This window comes from Bubalus kerabau, chromosome 22, assembly GCF_029407905.1.
Source record: "Bubalus kerabau isolate K-KA32 ecotype Philippines breed swamp buffalo chromosome 22, PCC_UOA_SB_1v2, whole genome shotgun sequence".
In the NCBI taxonomy this organism is placed as follows: Eukaryota; Metazoa; Chordata; class Mammalia; order Artiodactyla; family Bovidae; genus Bubalus; species Bubalus kerabau.
This window is the reverse complement of record NC_073645.1, coordinates 13,839,576-13,856,510: the sequence shown is the minus strand read 5'-3', so window position 1 is coordinate 13,856,510 and position 16,935 is coordinate 13,839,576. Positions and strand designations below refer to the sequence as shown.

General features: G+C 41.2%; 1 protein-coding gene across 2 annotated transcripts in view; it reads left to right on the top strand.

Annotated features, from left to right (window-relative positions):
• SLC16A12 (solute carrier family 16 member 12) overlaps window positions 1–16,935 on the top strand; it is a 99,858-nt gene that overhangs the window by 71,265 nt on the left and 11,658 nt on the right. For both annotated transcript variants that reach the window (XM_055560586.1, XM_055560587.1), the window contains exons 2-3: window positions 6,768–7,016; window positions 15,306–15,409. In XM_055560586.1, coding sequence (XP_055416561.1) covers window positions 6,907–7,016; window positions 15,306–15,409 — 214 coding nt within the window. In that variant the 5' untranslated portion in view covers window positions 6,768–6,906. The remainder of the gene's footprint in view (window positions 1–6,767; window positions 7,017–15,305; window positions 15,410–16,935) is intronic.

The following is a 16,935-nucleotide window of genomic DNA, read 5'->3' as shown; positions in this document are numbered from 1 at the left end:
CATATTACAGGATCATCTTTTTGTTTATAATTTAAAGCATTGTCTACTGTCCCATTTGTTTCATATGTCATGATTCTCCAGACACTTCCCAGTTGTCAAGCATTTACGTTGTTTTGGTTTTACATGTTATTCAAAGCACAGCTATTGTTTTTTCCTCATAGTGTTTAGCTTCTCTTGAGTTGCTTTTTTAGGCTAACTTCCCAGAACTGAGATTACTCTTCAAGGAACATGAATAACTTTCTAATTCTTGATATGTTGCACTATGTTGCTTTCCAAAGGGCTGTTCCGTTGCACTGGCTGTCTCAAAAGTATTCAAGTGTCGGGCAGCACAGACGTCTCACACAGGCCATTTATGGGGAGATGGGTCCATAATCTTAAATTGGAAGACAGTTTAACCTTGGGGACTATTTTAATGGAAAACCCTAGTAAGAGGCTAGGATTATACCAAGGCAGATGTTTCTAAGCTCTGGCTTTTTCACTTGTACAACTGATTCTGTCATTTCATGACACCTAATTGTGTCCAATTTGTGAGTTATCATGTGCATTTGTAGGCAAGTGTTGGTAGAATCTCGAATGCTAGTCCTATTGAAAGTGTCAGAGGGCTAGACATAAAGCATGCCACAAACACGACTCAGATGTGGCTGTTAAAGAAACTTTGATTTATAGCAACCCAGAACCGGCTGAAGTGGAAGCTCTTACTGCCTCCAAGGACCCGGCAGGTGTTGAACATGAGTGAAACAGCGCAGACACTGGGCAGCACAGGAGGTCAGGGGAGGGTGGAGGCGGATGTACAGCCTTATCCAAAGGAGGAGTGCCATTCTTGACTCCCGCTGATGGCTGCCACGGATGAATGCCAGACCAATATCTTCAGAGCTCTAAGTTTTTCAAGACAGTTTGGAAATCTGAATGTTTAGGTTTCTTAATTGATACAGCTGCTACAACAAAAATATCACAGACTGGGTTGCCTAAACAACAAATTGTTAGTTCTTATAGTTGTGTAGGCTGGAAATTCCAAGATCAAGGAGCTGGCATACTCAGGGTCTGATGAGAACCCTCTTCGTGGGTCCTGTTTTTACTGTGACATCATATGGCAGAAGGGACAAAAGCGCTCTTTGGGGTCTCTTTTAAAAGGGCACTAATCCCATTCTGCAAGAGCGGGGCCCTCATGACCTAATCATTTCCCAAAGACCCCCATTTCCAAATATCATCACATTGGAGAGTTCCCTGGCTGATTAAGTCAGTGACCTTAGGCATGCCAGAGGAATGCCAATGGTACCATTTAAAGAACTGTATTTCTAGCTACATCAGGCTGTAATTAATGTTATCCTACTGGTGTGCCTTCATCAAGAATTACTTGCATTTGATTAAATAAAAGTGTATATGAATTTACATCAAGGAGTGATGAAAGGTGGTGGAAACAGTGTTAGGCATTGTTAGGAAAAGACTGATTCATGTCCCACTTTTGCTGCTTGATAGTGTTAATAATAGGAAAATTACTTACTCTCTCTAGTCTGAGCTGGTGTATATATAAAATAGGGATAATAATACCTACTATCTATGGTTATTGTGGGCTTCCCTAGTGGCTCGGATGGTAAGGAATCTGCCGACAAAGCAGGAGACCTGGGTTTGATCCCTGGGTGGGGGAGATCCCACAGAGAAGGGCATGGGTACCCACTCCAGTATTCTTGCCTGGAGAATTCCATGAACAGAGGAGCCTGGCAGACTACAGTCCATGGGGTTGCAAAGAATGGGACATGACTGAGCAACTAAAACACACACCTATGGTTACTGTAAAAGTTAAATGAGATACTGTCTATAACGATACATCATAGCAGCGTGGCCTATCGAAATGGTCTGAAAAGCTACTTCCATGCTGTTTTCGCTTAGCCCAGTGTTTTGGGTATGACTCTGTCCCCAGCCCGGGGCTTCCCAGATGGCTCAGATGGTAAAGAATGCACCTGCAATGCAGGAGACCTGGGTTCAATCCCTGGGTGGGGAAGATCCCCTGGAGAAGGGCATAGCTACCCACTCCAGTATTCTTACCTGGAGAATTTCATGGACAGAAGAGCCTGGCAGGCTACAGTCCATGGGGTCACAAACAGTTGGACACGATTTCCAAATCGGGAAAGGAGTACGTCAAGGCTGTATATTGTCACCCTGCTTATTTAACTTATATTCAGAGTTCAGTTCAGTTGCTCAGTCATGTCCGACTCTTTGCAACCCCATAAACCGCAGCACACCAGGCCTCCCTGTCCATCACCAACTCCTGGAGTTCACCCAAACCTATGTCCATCAAGTCTGTGATGCCAACCAAACATCTCATCCTCTGTCATCCCCTTCTCCTGCCCTCAGTCTTTCCCAGCATCAAGGGTCTTTTCAAATGAGTCAGCTCTTTGCATCAGGTGGCCAAAGTATTGGAGTTTCAACTTCAATATCAGTCCTTCCAATGAACACCCAGGACTGATCTCCTTTAGGATGGACTGGTTGGATCTCCTTGCAGTCCAAGGGACTCTCAAGAGTCTTCTCCAACACCACAGTTCAAAAGCATCAATTCTTTCATGCTCAGCTTTCTTTATAATCCAACTCTCACATCCATACATGACCACTGGAAGAACCATAGCCTTGACAAAATGGACCTTTGTTGGCAAAGTAATGTCTCTGCTTTTGAATATGCTATCTAGGTTGGTCATAACTTTTCTTCCAAGGAGTAAGCGTCTATTAATTTCATGGCTGCAATCACCATCTGCGGTGATTATATTCAGAGTACATTATGCAAAATGCCGGGCTGGATGAAGCACAAGCTGGAATCAAGATTGCTGGGAGAAATATCAATAACCTCAGATATGCAGATGACACCACCCTTATGGCAGAAAGTGAAGAAGAACTAAAGAGACTCTTGATGAAAGGGAAAGAAAAGAGTGAAAAATTTGGCTTAAAGCTCAACATTCAGAAAACTAAGATAATGGCATCCAGTCCCATCACTTTATGGCAAATAGATGGGGAAACAGAAACAGTGAGATACTTTATGTTTTTGGTCTCCAGAATCAGTGCAGATGGTGATTGCAGCCATGAAATTAAAAGACGCTTGCTTCTTGGAAGAAAAGCTATGACCAACCTAGATAGCATATTAAAAAGCAGAGGCATTACTAACAAAGGTCCATCTAGTCAAAGCTGTGGTTTTTCCATTAGTCATGTATGGATGTGAGAGTTGGACTATAAAGAAAGCTGAGCACAGAATAATTGATGCTTTTGAACTGTGGTGTTGGGAAGACTCTCGACAGTCCTTTGGACTGCAAGGAGATCCAACCAGTCCATCCTAAAGGAGATCAGTCTTGAATATTCATTGGAAGGACTGATGCTGAAGCTGAAACTCCAATACTTTGGCCATCTGATATGAAGAACCACCTCATTTGAAAAGACCCTGATGCTGGGAAAGATTGAAGGCAGGAGGAGAAGGGGATGACAGAGGATGAGATGGTTGGATGGCATCACCAACTAGACAGACATGAGTTTAAATAGGCTCCGGGAATTGGTGATGGACAGGGAAGCATGCTGCAGTCCATGGAGTTGCAAAAAGTCAGACATGACTGAGTGACTGAACTGAACTGAACTGAACAATACTTTCGCTTTTCACTTTCACTGTCCCCAGCCCAGTGATTAGCAATATTAGCATTTCAGATAATAATTCTGACTTTCTGTCAATCAGTAGACTGAATATTTGTACCAATACTGCTCTTCTGGTACTTCTGACAGATTTATCCTCTCCAGCTGTTCACCCCATCTGCTTTGTCAGTCTCCCCACATTCACAGGATGGCCAATTAAGATGAAGGAGGGGCCCTTCTGAGTCTTGAAGACAAGCAAATTTAAGAGGTCTGTCTACATGGAGTCGCTCTTGTTGTCTTGGGCTCCTTATCTTTGTTCTGCATTTGCTCTTTGAACTCAAAGACTGTCAATTTGTTCCAGTAGCTTCAAAGATCCATGCTTGCAAGATTTTACTGTGTGCCATTTTCCTGAGAAAGTCGTGATTTTAAAGTAAATTTTAAATTTAAATTGGTTTGTCTATAATTTATCAGGTGGTGCATGGTCTGTGTTTGCCAAACAATACCTGCTTGATCATACTTGACATAATGTTTCATATAATTAATGTTACTTAAAATTTTTTCTGTTGATCATAATAAAATTCTACCCAAAACTGGTGATTGGCTCAATCCAATGGAAAAATCACCTGTTAAAACTCTTATTTAGCCGCATAAAGAATTCATCCTTAATTCTAATTAAGAAGCTTACTGGACATGCCAAAGTATACCATAAGAAACACTTGATCTCACAGTTCTTATGGGACCAAACCCAGGCCTGGCTTAGCTGGGTGCTTGGCTCAGGGTCTCACAAGGCTGCAGAGTGTCAGCCAGACTGTGTTCTCTACTGGAGGCTCAACAAGGGAAAAATCTGCTTTCAAGCTCACTTGGCATGTTGGCAGCATTCATTTCCTTTCTCTTGGAGGATGGAGAACTTTAGCTTTTTGCTGTCACTTTAGCCTTTGGGGGCTGTCCTCAGATGCCACGTGGTTCGCTGCCACGTGGCCCTCTCCATGGCAGCATGTAACACGGCAGCTTCCTTTTTTAAGGTCTGTGAAAGAGCAAGAGCGAGTCAGCTAGCAAGAGTGAGGCTTTTTTTTTAAAAAACTACTAGATATAACATCTATTTTTTTTAATATTTATTGATTTGTTTATGACTCTTCTGGGTCTTCGTTGCTGCGTGGGCTTTTCTTTAGTTGTGGCTCGTGGGGGCTACTCTCTATCTGCATTCCAGTGACTTCTCTTGTTGCAGAGCATGGGCTCTAGGGCTCAAGGGCTTCAGTAGTTGTGGCTCATGGGCTTAGTTCAGAAGGCAATGGCACCCCACTCCAGTACTCTTGCCTGGAAAATCCCATGGACAGAGGAGGCTGGTGGGCTGCAGTCCCGGGATCACTGTGAGTCAGACATGACTGAGCAGCTTCATTTTCACTTTCCACTTTCATGCATTGGAGAAGGAAATGGCAACCCACTCCAGTGTTCTTGCCTGAAGAATCCCAGGGACGGGGGAGCCTGGTGGGCTGCTGTCTATGGGGTCACAGAGTCGGACACGACTGAAGTGACTTAGCAGCAGGAGCATGAGCTTAGTTGTTCTGTGGCATGTGGAATCTTCCCAGACCGTTGATTGAACCTGCATCTTCTGCATTGGCAGGCGGATTCTTTACTACTGAGCCATCAGGGAAGCCCAAGTCTGAGTCTTACTCAGCATGAACTAATCACACCTGTCCCATCACATGTGCCATATTCTGGTGAGAAGGGAATCATAGATTCTGCGGAAATGCAAGGAAAAGGATTACACAAAGAACAGAGCAGCAGGAGGTGAGACCATAGGGGTGCCTTAGAATCTCCCAAAGGAGATGTGTTTGTGTCTTGCTCACCATCGAATCCTTCGTGTCCAGAATAATGCCTAACATATATTAGATATTCCATAAGTGTCAGTAGTTAATTAATGAATTAATGAATTAACATTGCAGATATTGAATCATGCATTGCTAATTTCCTCCCCCACCCAAGTCTATGGTTTACCTTTTGGTTGTATTTATTACATGTTTTAATGTATATAAATGCTAAATTTTGATTTAGACAAATCAACAAAAGTTTCCCTTAATTTGTTGATATCACTTTACATCTCAGGGAGTCCTTTTCCCTTCCAGAGATCAGATAAATGTTTGCCTGTATTTTCACCTAGATTTTAAATTACTTTTTTTTCCCCATGTAATTCTGATCTATCTAGAAAGTCAAAAATTAAATGGAGAGTTATAACAGGATGTAGCAAATAATCTTTTTTTTCCATCCATCCCTCTTTGCTACCTTATTTAGTTTTATTGAATTATTATGTACTGGTTTCTGGGCTTTCTATTCTGTTTCATTATTTTTCATTCTCGTTTCAGTTTTTTCCATCTAAGAATTATAGCATTCTTGGTCAGAAATGCCAAAGCAGTTACTGTCAGAATCATTCAGTATAATAATTAAGACATAGCCTAAGCTGTTGAAAGACTCCAGCATAGCGAGCCGGCATGTAACCCATTCAGTATTCTCGCCTGGAGAATCCCATGGACAGAGGAACCTGGTGGGCTGCAGTCCACAGGGTAGCAGAGAGTCAGCGCAACTGAAGCCACTCAGCACAGCACAGCACAAATACAGCTGAGGCATATTTACCTTTGGCATAATAGTGAGTAGGTGAAACCCAGACTTGGAGAGGCACCTCTTCCCCACAGAGTCGTTTGAGAACCCAGGCTCATCCTGTCCGGTAGCTCTGCCAGCCCCCAGGGCAATGTTCAGGCATGTATGGTTGGAGCTGTCTCAACTCCTCATCCATGTTCCGGTCTGTGGGAAAGGAGGTGGTGTGTGTCTTGAGACATCCTTTGCCTTTGAGCTGAGGAACCAGAAGTGGCATGTATTATTTTGCTCACATCCCTTTAGTCTAACTAAACCACGTTGCCACATCTACCTTCAAGGTATGGAAAATAGTTTAAACAGCCATCCTAGACTTGACTTGAAAGTTGAGAGGATCTGTTATTAAAAAGAAGATGAGGGATGGGTTCCAAGAAGAACTAATTGTCTCTGCTGCTGTCCAGTTTTCATAGTCACAAATACTCATATTTAAGAGAAAGGTGATAATCATTTTCAGCAAGTGAAGAACTATCTTTGGATATGGCAATGAAATACAAATATGTCCTGATTTTTTATTTTAGATGGCCAATAACCCATGTGCCAGGTAGCACTCTATGCCAATCTTGAATGCCAACAGGAAGTCACTGGACGGCAAACCCTTCCAAGACAATAACTGGGCTGTTGGAGTAACTTGGAAAAGAAGAAAGAGGAATTGAAAGCATGGCTAAAGTAAAGAGAGCTCGGTCTACCTCCCCTCCCGATGGAGGCTGGGGCTGGATGATCGTGGCTGGCTGTTTCCTTGTTACCATCTGCACCCGGGCAGTAACCAGGTAGGTGGGACTTTCTTCTTGATTCATTATTATGATCTGGCTTGTCTTTTTTCCTAACTCAGCTTCATTCTATCTCTGAACCTGTCTTTGTGAAAATAAATGTATATATGTGTGTTATATGTGTGTGTGTTTCCTTTGACTGCTCAGATATCTTCTTCTTTGCAAGGAATGTCATTTTGACACTTAAAAGTCCTGGATAGTGATCTCTTTTTATAATATCTGATTATAAACCTGGAGTTTTATGACATTTTTTACTAAATATCGTGGCTAATGCCAGCCATTTATTTTCATAAGCAGTTCATCCCACAAAGGACAAATATATAAGCTCAAAATAGCCACAAGAGCCTCTTGGCTCACCAGGATACCGAGCCATGGGAAGCTTAAAGCCTGAAATTGAAATTCTTTTGCTTCATTTTGCACTTGGCTCTGGTAGTGGAGGCTGAACTCTAGGTTGAAGGAGAGAAACAGCACAAATGCAGGGATTCTCTCATCTCTTTTGGTCATGGGTCCTCTTTTTCTTTTACTCAAGGACATAGTGTTGAATATACTTGCATTAAATGGACATACACTGAGATGCATTCACCTCATCTACATTTGGAATAGATACACACTTGAAATCTGCATGTGCCAGCTGTTTCCTCTAGAGGTACCTTTGTTCAGACTGAACTCTCTCCTCTGGTAACTCTCCCTAGGCTGCTCTACATAATTTTATTTGATTGGCATCATCCATAAAAGCATCGATGCATTCCCCATAACAAACAGATAATGCAGGAAAGAAGCAGTGTTTGTTTTTGCTACAATAAGGTTTTGTTATGTGTCATCATAAACTGTAGATTTATTTAAAATAATGTGATGGTTGAGTCTGATTTTTCTCCCATCTATTTTATGGATCCTGTGTTCTGGGAGTGAGGGGGTCATAGAGTTAAAAGGAATCTTTCATCTTGGTTCTTCCATGCAGAAGCTTTCATCATTCATTTAAGCATTTCATCAATAGTTTATCTATTTTATATATAATTTGATGAGAGGAAAGTTCTGGAAGTGAGCTTGGTGCTTTATAAGAAGGGCGGCTGGAAATTAAAAAAGAGGCTTGTGGCTGGCAGCAAAGACTTGTCTTCAGAGCTTCCTGGGAGAGGCTGAGAGCAGGGTCCTTGAGTAGAATAAGCTTGGAGGACAAAAGTATGATGCACCAGGAAGCAGCCAAGAGAACTGAAGACAGAGGTGAGGAGAACAGCCTACACAGGGGTTTGTCAATTCAGAGGATCAGTGCCTACTGGGCAGTTAATTCTTTTTTCCACTTTTTTCAAGTTTTGTTAAGAAATAATCAACCTTAGTCTCTATATAAGTTCAAGGCATACATATTGATGATTTTTTATTGAAGTATGTTTGATTTACAGTGTTGTGTTAGTTTCTGGTGTACAGCAAAATCAAAGTGTTAGTCACTCAGCTGTTCGATTTTGTGACCCCCATGGACTGTAGCCCACCAGTCTCCTCTGTCCATGGAATTCTCCCGGCAAGAATACTGAAGTGGGTTGCCATTTCCTTCTCCAGGGTATCTTCCCTACCCAGGGATCGAACCTGTGTTGCAGGCAGACTCTTTACCAACTGAGCCACCAGGGGAGCCTATTCTTTTCCATTATGGTTTATTACAAGATATTGAATGTAGTTCCCTGTGCTATACAGTGGGACCTTATTGTTTATCTATTTTATATATAATAGTTTATAAGCATGATGATTTGATTTACATATATTATGGGTTCAGCTAACATCCATCTTCTTATATAACTACACTGAAAAGGAAAGAAAGACGAAAAGAGGAAAAAAATCTCTCCTCCTGAAGAGAACACTTAGAATGTAGTCTTTTAACATCTTTCCTGTATATCATACCATAGTGTCAGCTGTAGTCATCATATTGTACGTGACATCTCTACCACTTATGTATCTCATAACTGGAAGTTTGGATTTTTGACCACCTTCCACCAGTCCCCTTTCCCCCACCCTCTGTCTCTGGTAACCACAAGTCTGATCTCTTTTTATATGAGTTTGGTTATTGTTCTAGATTCCATATATGAGTAAGATCATACAGTATTTGTCTTTCTCTGTTTAACTTATTTCACTTAGCAAAATACCTTCAAAGCCCTTTCATATTGTTGCAAAGTGGTAGGATTTCCTTATTTTTTTTTCCTGGCTGAATAATATTCCATTGTATATACACACCACACCCTCTTTATCCATTTATCCATCTACATCTTGGCAATTATAAATCATGCTGCTGTGAGCATGGGGACGCAGGTATATTTTCTCGTTAGGGCTCTCATTTTCTTTGGATCTATTCCCAGCAGTGGGATTGTTGGATCCCATACTGTTTCCTATGGTGGCTGTACCAATTTACAGTCCCATCAACAATGCACAAGGGTTACCTCACTGAAAAATAGGTACTTAAGATTTCATATAGATGAGTCCATAATGTATTTAAAATGTTTTTATTGATGGACATTTATATTGTCTCCTGGCTTTTGCTTTACAAATAATGCCACCATTATAATCTACCATTAAAAATCATATTTCACTCTTGCCTTGTAACTGGTGATGCTTTCTTACACATAAAATTTATAAAAAGCTTAAGGTTGTGCAGGCTGTTAAAGCAGTCATTCTTGTTATTTGCTCCCTGTGCTTGTTAATATGCACTGATTACCTGTTTTTGCTTCAAGATGTCTTATTACCAAACACATTATCTTTGTTAATAAATTCATTTCATTGTGGAATTACATGGCATTCTATTAGTAACTTGAAAAATTGAATTGGAGTTGATACTTGAAAAAGCAATGTTTGTTGAAAGGAAACCCCCATCTCTGAGACCTATTTTTCTCAAATTCTTCTGGGGCTAAATTAACTTAATTGCAATAGATGTCTAGAGTCCTGTGAAACTGTGAAGCTCTTATAGCAACAGCTCAATTCCTGTAAATTATTTCTCATGTTACCTGAGCACTTACTCTGTGTTTGTTGGCATTATTCCAAACAATTTTCATTGATAAGTCATTTAATCCTTATGGTAACACACAGAGGTTGAATAATGTGTCCAAAGTCACACGGTGGGCAGGTGACAGTGCTCTAACCGCTGGGCTGCGTTGCCCAGTGGGTTACTTACTGTGCTGACTTAGTGGATAACTTCATCAACCGGGAAAAAAAAGTCTTCACCAAATATCAGATGTTGTCAGCTCCCAGCTCTCCAGGAGCCAGAGAAGAATTTTACAGCACAGTGAGAAGACAGAGGCAGCAGGTATGTTGACCCCCTTGAGAGAAAGTATCTTTGAGAGTGATATAGCAAACACCACTTGGATGATACCATGAACAAAACCTACTAACCCCTGGAGGCTGTTCAGGGTTGTTCGCTATTGCAGCACAATCTAATCCAATCTGACTGATACAGTCTTGCTTCTCCAAATGCTTAATTTATAGATGAGGAAATGAAGACCCTGAGAGATTTAGAAGCTTTATTGCAACCCTCAGTTATTCAGCATGGGAATCAGAGATGAGAAACCAGGTCTGCTGACATCTGTCAGATGCCCAAATATTCCAAGGGACAACAAAAATAATCTGGGGTGAGAAGCACATGTACCGCCAGTAACATTTGTTTTCTTTAAGGTCATGCCAGGGTTTACTTGTGTGTGTGCTCAGTTGTGTCTGACTCTGTGACCTCATGGCCTGTAGCCCTCCAGGCTCCTCTGTCCATGGGATTCTCTGGGCAAGAATACTGGAGTGGGTTGCCATTTCCTCCTCCAGGGGATCTTCCCCACCCAGGGATTGAATTTGCATCTCCTGAGTCTTCTGCATTGGCAGGCGGATTCTTTACCTTTGAGCCACCAGGGAAGCCCCTTTCATGGAGACTTCCTGATTGTCTAGTCACCACTCCCAATGGACCAAAATTAGATTAATTCCTCAACTGAATATCCATGGAGCTTTAGGCTTATTTTATATTTCTGTAATATGTGCGTTCATCATTGTGCAGCACCCCTCTTGGTGGCCTCTCAGTTCTGAAGAGGCAAACACCTCTGGCACCAACACTTGGGTAAAGCCTGTCAAAGCCAATATGCATGCCTATGATTCTCACCTTCTGGAAAAATCTGAGCCGAAGTACCTTTCTTCTTGTCTGTTATTCTTCCTCATTCAAAAAATATTTATAGAGAGAATTCCCTGGTGCTCTAGTGGTTAGGACTCCTAGTTTTCACTGTCTGTGTTTAGAAGGCATAAATCATAAAACTTTACCATCTAAAAAGTTCCATGGTCCTTTCCGTTTGGAGAATAAAGGAAAGGACAACAATAATCCCCCTCATATTTCATAAAAGTCACAGTCATTCAGAAGTCTGTGTATGTAGTTATTAAATTTTACCTCTGACAAGCCTACTCACATGTTTAGATAAGAATCTCAAGTGTTACTTTTGAATTTTGCATGCTTACAGTTTGATATGACTAATCATATCAGTTGGAAAAAAAAGCATCAAACAGAAAACAAAATGACAATAGAACAAGATAAAAAAAAGTCACAAGAGACAAACATAGCCCCACAGATTTTAAATTTCCCAAAACTATTTAGTGTAGAGAAGACACTTCCACAAGTGCTGAACCTAATCTATCCTCTGCACATCAAATTCCACCCCAGCACCTTTGGGACTTAGAATTTAGCATCCTATCCCATCCCTTTGCTCTTTCCTATCACCAGGACTGGCAACATAATTGCAGGACCCAGTTGTAAAGAGTCAGACACGACTGAGCGACTTCACTTTCACTTTTCACTTTCATGCATTGGAGAAGGAAATGGCAACCCACTCCAGTGTTCTTGCCTGGAGAATCCCAGGGATGGGGGAGCCTGGTGGGCTGCCGTCTATGGGGTCGCACAGAGTCGGACACAACTGAAGCAACTTAGCAGCAGCATCAGCAGTGCAAGAGGAAAATGCAAGGCCTCTTGTCCAAAAGGCAGGAAATTAAGGGCTGGTAAATATACTAAAAGGCCTCCCAGGTAGCTCAGTGGTAAAGAATCCGCCTGCCAATGCAAAAGACTTGGGTTTGATCCCTGGGTTGGGAAAATCCCCTGGAGTAGCAAGTGGCAACCCACTCCAGTATTCTTGCCTGGGAAATCTCGGACAAGGAGCCTGGTGAGTTTCAGTCCATGGGATTGCAAAGAGTCAGACATGACTTAGCGACTGAGCACAGACTTATGCACACAAAAATGTACTAAAATAGGAAGCTTTTCCTTTTTCAGTAATCTATCTTGATTTTTCATGATGTTTTTAGTTTTCTCTTTAGTGTTGTTCTGAGTAAAGAAAAATGGAAACTAACACAGATCTACTGATCATTTTAATATTACCAGTAGCCCTATCTTTTTCTTTCCTTCTGTGTCATCATTTTCAGCATACGGGATCAAATAATACAGAGAAGCAACATGAGTAACAAAGGATCTGATAGGAATCCTTGACCCTTTGTGTTTCTTACAGCATCACCGCCTTCTGCATTTGAAGCAAGATTTGGTTTGAAAGAAAAGCCTGGTCTCTCTTCCTCCCCTATGTCCATGATCACTCAGTTGTAGGTATAACACACTTACCTTGTACTCGGTCTGAGCTTTACTGGACTCCCACACAAGAGTCTACTGGAGTTTTGTGCCCTGGAGCATCTCTAAGAACTGCAGACTGAAGAATCTGTGGCTCTTCTCTGCTCACACGCATGCTTCATTGTCCCAGTGGACTTCACTTACAAAACCCAACTTCAAAGATAAAATTATAAGGAATTTTAAGACAGTGACAGCTGAGTTAAACCAAGTTTTATGCCTCTAAGTGTCAGATTCTGTGCAATTGTATAGGTTGTAAACTGTAAAGCCAGATCTGCCTAACACCGCTGTCCTCATGCTTCCTCATTCTCTTCCCTCTTCTTTAACTTTCCCATCTACTCAACTTCACTTCCAACAGCAACTGGAGAGTCAGGGAGAATAAATAACAGGCTACTATGGCACCCCACTCCAGTACTCTTGCCTGGAAAATCCCATGGACGGAGGAGCCTGGTGGGCTGCAGTCCATGGGGTCGCTAAGAGTTGGACACGACTGAGCGACTTCACTTTCACTTTTCACTTTTCTGCATTGGAGAAGGAAATGGCAACCCACTCCAGTGTTCTTGCCTGGAGAATCCCAGGGACGGGGGAGCCTGGTGGGCTGCCGTCTGTGGGGTTGCACAGAGTCGGACACGACTGAAGCGACGCAGCAGCAGCAGCAACAGGAGTTGTTGAAGCATAAGGAGCTGGAATGTAAGGCCTGTCCCAGGAGGCAGATACCCTTCTATCTCATCCCCGGCTGCAAGCCTGATTTCTTTCCCCATATCTTAGAGCTCTAAAAGCTTCCTGGCCTGCATTAGACACTCTGCTAATCTGTGTGAGTTTCCTTCTGAGTTGTACAATGGTATAAACTGTTGCTTCTGATTCACTTATGTCTTGTTTTTCCCAAGTAGTTTTCTGTTTTTCAACATAAAAAATTCTCTGTCTCTTTGTTTCTGTCTCTCTATATATATACTCTCGTATATATGTATATGCACACACACATAAGTTTCTGTATAAGAAATAGTCACTGTCAAATAATTCAAAGTGCAGAACAAAATAAAAAACATTTACAACATCACCATGCACATGTAATGGCTGGATACGTTTTGGTTTATATGCTTTGAGGCTTTTTTTGTTTACATAAACTGTGTTTTTATAACAATAAGCCTTTTCTATGTGAACTATTTTGTAACTTACTTTGTTTCTTAACATTATATTATGACTTTATTTCCAAGTCAATAAATCAAATACCTAATAAATATTTCATTTTATTAATATGCTATAACTCCACAAGGGAGCTTCCCTCATGGCTCATATGGTAAAAGCATCTGCTTGCAATGTGGGAGACCTGGGTTCAATCCCTGGGTGGGGAAGATCCTCTGGAGAAGGAAATGGCAACCCACTCCAGTACTCTTGCCTGGAAAATTCCATGGATGGAGGAGCCTGGTGGGCTACAGTCCATGGGGTCATAAAGGGTTGGACCCGACTGAGCGACCTCACTTCCCAGAGGCCAGACATGGGAGGTTATGTCGACTATGTCTAAGTTGCTTAAGCAGTCCCTCAGTTCAGTTCAGTTCAATCACTCAGTCATGTCTGACTCTTTGCAACCGCATAGACTGCAGCATGCCAGGCTTCCCTGTCCATCACCAACTCCCTGAGCTTGCTCAAACTCATGTCCATCAAGTTGGTGATGCCATCCAACCATCTCAACCTCAGTCGTCCCCTTCTCCTCTTGCCTTCAATATTTTCCAGCATCAGGGTCTTTTCCAGTGAGTCAGCTCTTCCCATCAGGTGGCCAAAGTATTAGAGTTTCAGCTTCAACATCAGTCCTTCCAATGAATATTCAGGACTGATTTCCTTTAGGATGGACTGGTTGGATCTCCTTGCAGTCCAAGGGACTCTCAAGAGTCTTCTCCAACACCACAGTTCAAAAGCATCAATCCTTTGGCGCTCAGCCTTGTTTATGGTCCAGCTCTCACATCCATCCATGACTACTGGAAAAACCAGACTTGACTAGACACCTTTGTTGGCAAAGTAATGTCTGATTTTTAATACACTATTTAGGTTTGTCATAGCTTTTCTTCCAAGGAGCAAGCATCTTTTAATTTCAGTCCCTTATCATTTCAGCGTCTTTTAATTTTAAACCAGTCCCTACTGGTGGACAAATAGGTTGGTGACAACATTTGGCTATTATAAATAGTTATCCACAATATATGTGTATCTTTTTTGTATTATTATGTTCTATTATTATTATCACCATTATCTGTTTATTAACTTTGGTTAAAACCTAGAAGTGAAATTGCTGGGTGATGTATAACAGTTTATTGTCAAATCATAACTTGTACAGCCAACTCTTAAAAGCTACAGATGTTAGTGAAACACTAAGCTGAGTAAGAACCCATGTGTTTGACCTGCCATCTTTTCCACAAGACTTTTCCTACAGCACTGATCTTCACATCTACTTGGCTTCACAGCCCCTGTAGCGAATGAACACTTGGTCTTATCCCTTAGAATGGCCAATGGTTAGCTTCTGATTTCCCACTTATAATGGACCAGCAATGTATCATTGAAAATCAGTCAAAATCAATTAAAACCCTTAGAGACTGGAACAGCTGATTGAACCAAAACTTGAAGCTTTCGTTCAAATCTATATTCATTGTGGTTTGTTTTTTTTTTTTTTTTTTGTATAAAATACTTGCACTTTTTTTCAGATGTATTTCAATTTTTTTTGTGGAGTTCCAGACATACTTCTCTCAGGATTATGCACAGACAGCCTGGATCCATTCCATTGTAGACTGTGTGACCATGCTCTGTGGTAAGTATCTCCAGAGACAGACAATTACTGGCTCCCTTTGAACTGTACATAACAGTGACCTTCCACTGTGTTTGATGACCTGTTTTTCTGAGTAGAAGGGCTATGGTAAAAATTAACTAGAACTATGTAAAGAGAAAAATATGATCCTGCCTTTAACCAAACTCAGTCAGACATGCTGTTGGAATTAATGTTCTTGGTTGATATCAGATGGACCAGGTGGTGAGTACAGTCGGTTGGATACTTACCATTTGGTTCTTCCGTATCAAGTTAGGGAGCCAGGCATCACAGGACTCGTCCTGATTTTGGATGCAGCTAACTATACACTGTACACTCTGTCTTGTTGTCCCCTTATTTTCCAGTCATGTAAACAGCCATCAGAAGGCACTGTGAGTCATTTCCATGCAGTCTCCTTAAATAAGTGCCAGTAATATGTGCATCATGCCTCAAGTTTTGTTTTCATTCTGTTTCCTTCCCAGAGGGTTCAAAATTTGGCTCACTGATTCATTTTTCATGCATAAGTCTTCATTGTTAGAGAAGTATTGTGGAAAAATAGAATGTTGCAATCATAAGATAAGCATATACACGATGGCTATTATATCCTTCCAGAACCACAAAGGTACTATATATAATGTGTAGAGTGGTCTCAAGATTCACGGAGTCTCTCATTCCATCTGTACAGTAAAGAGAAACTAACCTTGAGATTTTTCTTTTTAAAAATTTCCAACCAAAGTTATTACATGAGTGTCATAGAAATTTTATGAGATTGGGTCAAATTGAAGTGATCTATTTGCAGGCTTGACCCATTTAATCCTTTCATTTATTGACTCCTAAATATTTTTTAAAAACTGTTATCTCTTCAGGCCATATCTTGGTGGCAGAAGAAAATACTATATGGTTTAGTAACACATAAATAGCATCACTATTCCATTCTAGGTACTGATTCATATTTATTTTTAGAAAAATGTACATAATCAGGAGCTGGTTGATTTGTTCTGATGTAGTTCCTTGGTTGGAAGGAATTTGAGTGCAATTCTAGGTTTCACAAGACCACTAAATTGACACTACTGATAACACTGGAAGGTCAGAAGGGATCAAAAAATCGTAACTCGGGTTTTCTAGCCTATCTTTTTAATTTAAAACGGTAAGATGATCACTTGATTTTCAGGGTCAGATGAGTAGTCATTGTCTTTGTGTGAGCACACTTGTGCTCATGGCAGTGAGAACTGCCATGTTTATCTTTCATGAAGGATGCAGGTGACTCATTTCTCCCACTGTTATCTTTTGGAGAATATTTATAATCCCCCAAAGAGGAATAAATGGCCTTCAGTGACCACTGTGGTTACAATGACCATGTGAACTGTTGAGCTAAAGCAGGGTCACATTAGATGCAGTGTATTTAAATTCTATCCAAGGCCTTGAGTCCTCTTGTACACAATTACTGTATACTGTTTGCTCATTGGTTGAGTTCGGAGTATGGACAAGAGGCTGCAGAATCACATCTGGGACATACCTTGGGGCCATATCTG